This window comes from Anneissia japonica, unplaced genomic scaffold (assembly GCF_011630105.1).
Source record: "Anneissia japonica isolate Jap-2015-1 unplaced genomic scaffold, ASM1163010v1 scaffold287879_len466271_cov187, whole genome shotgun sequence".
NCBI lineage: Eukaryota > Metazoa > Echinodermata > Crinoidea > Comatulida > Comatulidae > Anneissia > Anneissia japonica.
The window spans coordinates 343963-348300 of NW_022706284.1; the positions used below are offsets into that span (position 1 = coordinate 343963).

At 35.8% G+C, this 4338-nt stretch overlaps 1 protein-coding gene across 1 annotated transcript in view; it reads right to left on the bottom strand.

Annotated features, from left to right (window-relative positions):
- The window catches only part of LOC117106096 (integrin beta-like protein C), a 73603-nt gene that overhangs the window by 36291 nt on the left and 32974 nt on the right, over window positions 1–4338 (bottom strand). Inside the window, exons 3-4 of the mRNA XM_033247433.1 lie at window positions 3056–3237; window positions 1385–1485 (exon numbers count right to left, since the gene is read on the bottom strand). Of these exons, the coding sequence (XP_033103324.1) occupies window positions 1385–1485; window positions 3056–3237 (283 nt within the window). The remainder of the gene's footprint in view (window positions 1–1384; window positions 1486–3055; window positions 3238–4338) is intronic.

Genomic DNA, 4338 nt, shown 5'->3' on the forward strand with positions numbered 1-4338 from the left:
TCCGAATTACATATCAACTACTAAACTAGGCCTGGTACCGAATTAACAAGATTATAATTATTCCATGGTCCTTAGCCTTCGGAGAGTAAAACGAATTCAACTCCTAGCTCGCTTGCTGTAGTCGAGCCCAGCGAGAAAGATAGGCCTAGGCTAGCTAGGCGCAGTCGCGCCGCCGGCCGGTAGCTCACCATTGTTGTTAGAGGGATTCAGTGCGACAAGCATCATAATGATTCGCTGTCGGCGTATTTTACGAAGCCTCGTGATTGTTTCTACATCAGACATGTGAAATTTAGCGAGATTTCTTTTGATTTTAGTTCTAGGCCTATTAACAAATGGTAGTAATGTTGATACGTTTTCCATCGCTGCCGCCATTCGTTCGAACTAAACAAAAAAAAAAAAAAAAACACAGCCCGCGAAAAGGTCAAAATATGGACACGACGAATGCGCAACAACATCTCGGAAGATTTCGGGAAAAAAAACAGGCCTCGCGATGGTCTGTTTTTGTTCCGAGATAACTCAGGGGACCCCTGTGAAATCTCGGAAAGTTTTACAAGGATTTGCTTTCACACTCGTCCAAACCTGGTTACAACTTGTTACAAGTTGTTAATATTTGCAAAATAGCATCAGTGTGAAATGGGTATTATATAACAGTCCAATTTCATACTTTTTCACAACAAGTAGCAAAAAACTGATTTTTTGCGACAGTTCTCCATTGAAATAAATTCTTTTCCATATTTTACCTTTGTGACGTTTTTCTATAATGCGTAACTTTTGTAAATTGCTTTTGTGAATGACATGTATATACACGCAATCTGGCTTTTTGGCTACAAGGTGTATTGTGTTGTATTGTGACTTTTTCAAATAAGATATAGGAATTAATAGACAATAATGGAATGTAGGCAACACAGTTATAACTGCACAAACTGTAATACTTAGGCATATTCATAATCTAATTATATATTCAGGCACTACTAAAGTGACACCAGTTCCATACGGAGAACTGTGATCTATTTTAAAACTCTAATAATGCAATGTCGCCCTCTTGAGTTCCAGCATTGTCATGTTACTTGATATTTGTGTTTTGTTGTTAAATAAAATTCAGTTGAATTTGACAAAGAGTTCGAATACTTATTTAATTAAAATGGATCGTCAGCAACACATAATAATGTGTTGCTTGTAACTTGGTTAAACTTTCCTAAAAGTATTCAGATCAGTTGACCATTTTCAGAAATATCCGGTGTAGAGTGTGTGGCCTAAAGTCAAAAACAACGGCGGATTTTCCAGCTAGTTAATGATAACGATGATGATATTGTTATCAACAACAGCAACCGCAGCAAAAAGAACAATACACATTTTACTGAAAACCTTTAATGTGTTTTCTTACCTCATCGAGTACAGCATTTGGAAACCCACTACACACATCTGAGCACTCCCTATGCCCTACAGCCCATCGACATCTTACAGTATCACCGTCCGGATCAGTTACTAGTTTTAAAGATTACATTTTTCATCAAAAGAGACAACAAAATACGTTTAAAAAATATTAGAGCAGTTTGTCTTTGTCGTGTTTTTGTGATGACTGAAGTTTTATCGCAAATCATCAGTTAAACAAATATCAAAGGCAATTTTAAATAAACACCTTGATTTAAGATTATAATTGTAGATTCCAAACCAATATTACTTTATATGAAATCACAATTATTGTATTCCTGTTAGTCTATGTGTTAAGAAATTACCAATGTGAACTGCAATGCCAAGTTTCTTTTCTGTGGAATCGATCGCCATTAGAATGCTTATGAAACAATTTGCGAACCTACATCCAAGAATAATACGGTACGTAGGCCTAGTACATTAAGAGAGACATTCTTCCTAGACATGCAAACACCGTATCCACTTCGTGGGCCCAAAAACGGAATAAATGTTCTTAAGTGTGTATGTGTATAAGAGACAGATATGAAATATTATGTTTCTGTCAATATTAAAGATTGTTGTAATGCAGTCGACTTCTGACGAAACGTATTACAAAAATCTGAGATTCCTTAACATCTCACATTTTCTAGATAAGGGAAAATTCAACTTCAAAATTAATGGAACAGGCATTCTAGGAAATTCAAGAATGTAGAAAAAACAACTCCTGCCATTCTGGGAATGGCCTGGAGAAAAATCATAAGCCCACAACCGGTCCCATGGAATGGAAAACGTACGTCGGTTGCTCAGGTAATCATCTTTAATAACGAGAGTAGTCTACTGTAGCATCTGAAAAAAAAAATCAATGCTGGAATGCCAAAAATTTTAGAAAACTGCAGGGTTAGCCTTCGGCCACTCTTTATTCAATTTCTTGCTTCAGTATGCCATCAAGGATCATTCCCTACTAACAAACAACACAATACAATGCAATATAATACATTATTGACTGTCACAGCAAAGTGAGGAATGTTATGTCAGGTATAAGTTATTATTGATTTAGATTTCAACTAGCTATTGTTAATTTTCTATTTATTGTTAGTATTGGTCTACATGTTAAGAAATTGCTTTATAAGGGACGGAGAGATTGTGGAAGGGTAAATAGGCAGGGAGTATGGGAATATGGAAGGAATAAGTGGGAGGTGCGACAAGGGATAAGAAGGAGGTTTTAGGAGTTGCAAAGAGTATGTTGCATTGGCGACGAGAAGGAAGGTGGTAGTAAAGCGGATTATTTTCATTCTGGGGGCTATCCTGCAAGGGGTGTTGAACGCTTGTCTAGTTCCAAAAGTGGGAACATTAAACTGATTAATGGTATGATGTGTATACTTTGTAGATTAGTCTGAAATTATTTTATAAAAGAGGTATTCAATCTGTTTTAGTAAATTAATTTCACACTCTGAGAGTTTAACATGGCAGGAAGGTTATGACAATTAAATTTACGATCGAGGGAGTGTTTGAGATATAATTTAACTCAAGTGACCAAAAATAAAAATATATACTTTTTTTTTTTATACCGATTTGTATTTTTATAGCCCGGGTTATTAAACTAGGTTTATGTCAAATGGAATTTATTATTATACACATCTCTTACCTGGAATTACCAATGTATGGTTGCAACCATACTGAAGCCGAACAATTGGTGTAATAGAAGAAATTGGAGATGAATTAGGCATTCCAGTATCATGTCTCATCGTCAAATTAACAGACATTTTGAGTGCCCAGTTACCATCAGCGCCAATAATCAGACTAGATATCCAATCTCCGCCAGTGAAACTTCACATTATAAAATTAAAGAATGAAAAATAGATGTTATTCTTGAAAAGAAGCTGTAATTAACTAGAATAGTTAATAGTATGCAAAACTACTAAAAACCTTAACACCCGCCTCAGCATGCACCAAGGTTGGTACTGAGTAAAAAATAAGGACGTAGCAACTCTAGATTCCAGGAAATTGAACTTTCAGATGGTTTCAAACGGTTTCCAAAGGGTCTTACTTTGACAATATTGTGATACACATTACAATACTTTTTTAAATTATGAAAAAAAAAATTGCTAGAACCTTATAGGAAATTTAGTGTAATATATTAATAATAATAATAATAATGATAATAATAATAGTGTTAATAATAATAATAATAATGATAATGATGATGATAATAATAATAATAATAATAATAATAATAATAATAATAATAATAATAATAATAATAATAATAATAATAATCTATATATTAATTCTACTAATCGCCCCGATGTAAGTTCACCTATCTCCTCTGATGTGTTCACATCTCATACACTGGGATTTTTATAATATGTCACGACCACATTCCGCTACTTCAAGGCTGGATATTAGATAATAACGAAAAAAAACAGCCAAAAACCACCGAAAATCCGTATCATTTTCGCCATGTTTCGCGAGTCGCTTACGTCACATACATAAATCTCCTCTGTTAATCTGTACCACAGTCCTTAGATTTAAATATATCGTGTCAGTCCGTAAAAGAAACAGTCTGTTTCGCAGCTTCATTACATCACCGCGCATGCCTCACGTCAACAAAATATATGACCAGCATGAGTTCCTGTATCTGCTTCTAACGACACGAACATGGAGGAGTATCCATTGTATACTGAATATACTGTAGTCTTAGATGCCTCAAACACGGGGGCTGGGGGATGGAGTGTTTGGTAGTGGCGTATCTAGGGAGGGCGCACTCTCCCCAAAAATTACTCGCGCCCCACCCAGTCCCCCCCCCCCAAAAAAACAAATCACGGTCAAGTAGCGGTAGTTAAAAATCACATAAAATCACCATATTTTGGGAATTAGGGCCCCTCAACTGATCATCGAGCCTCCCTACTTCACCTTCGCCTCCCCCCC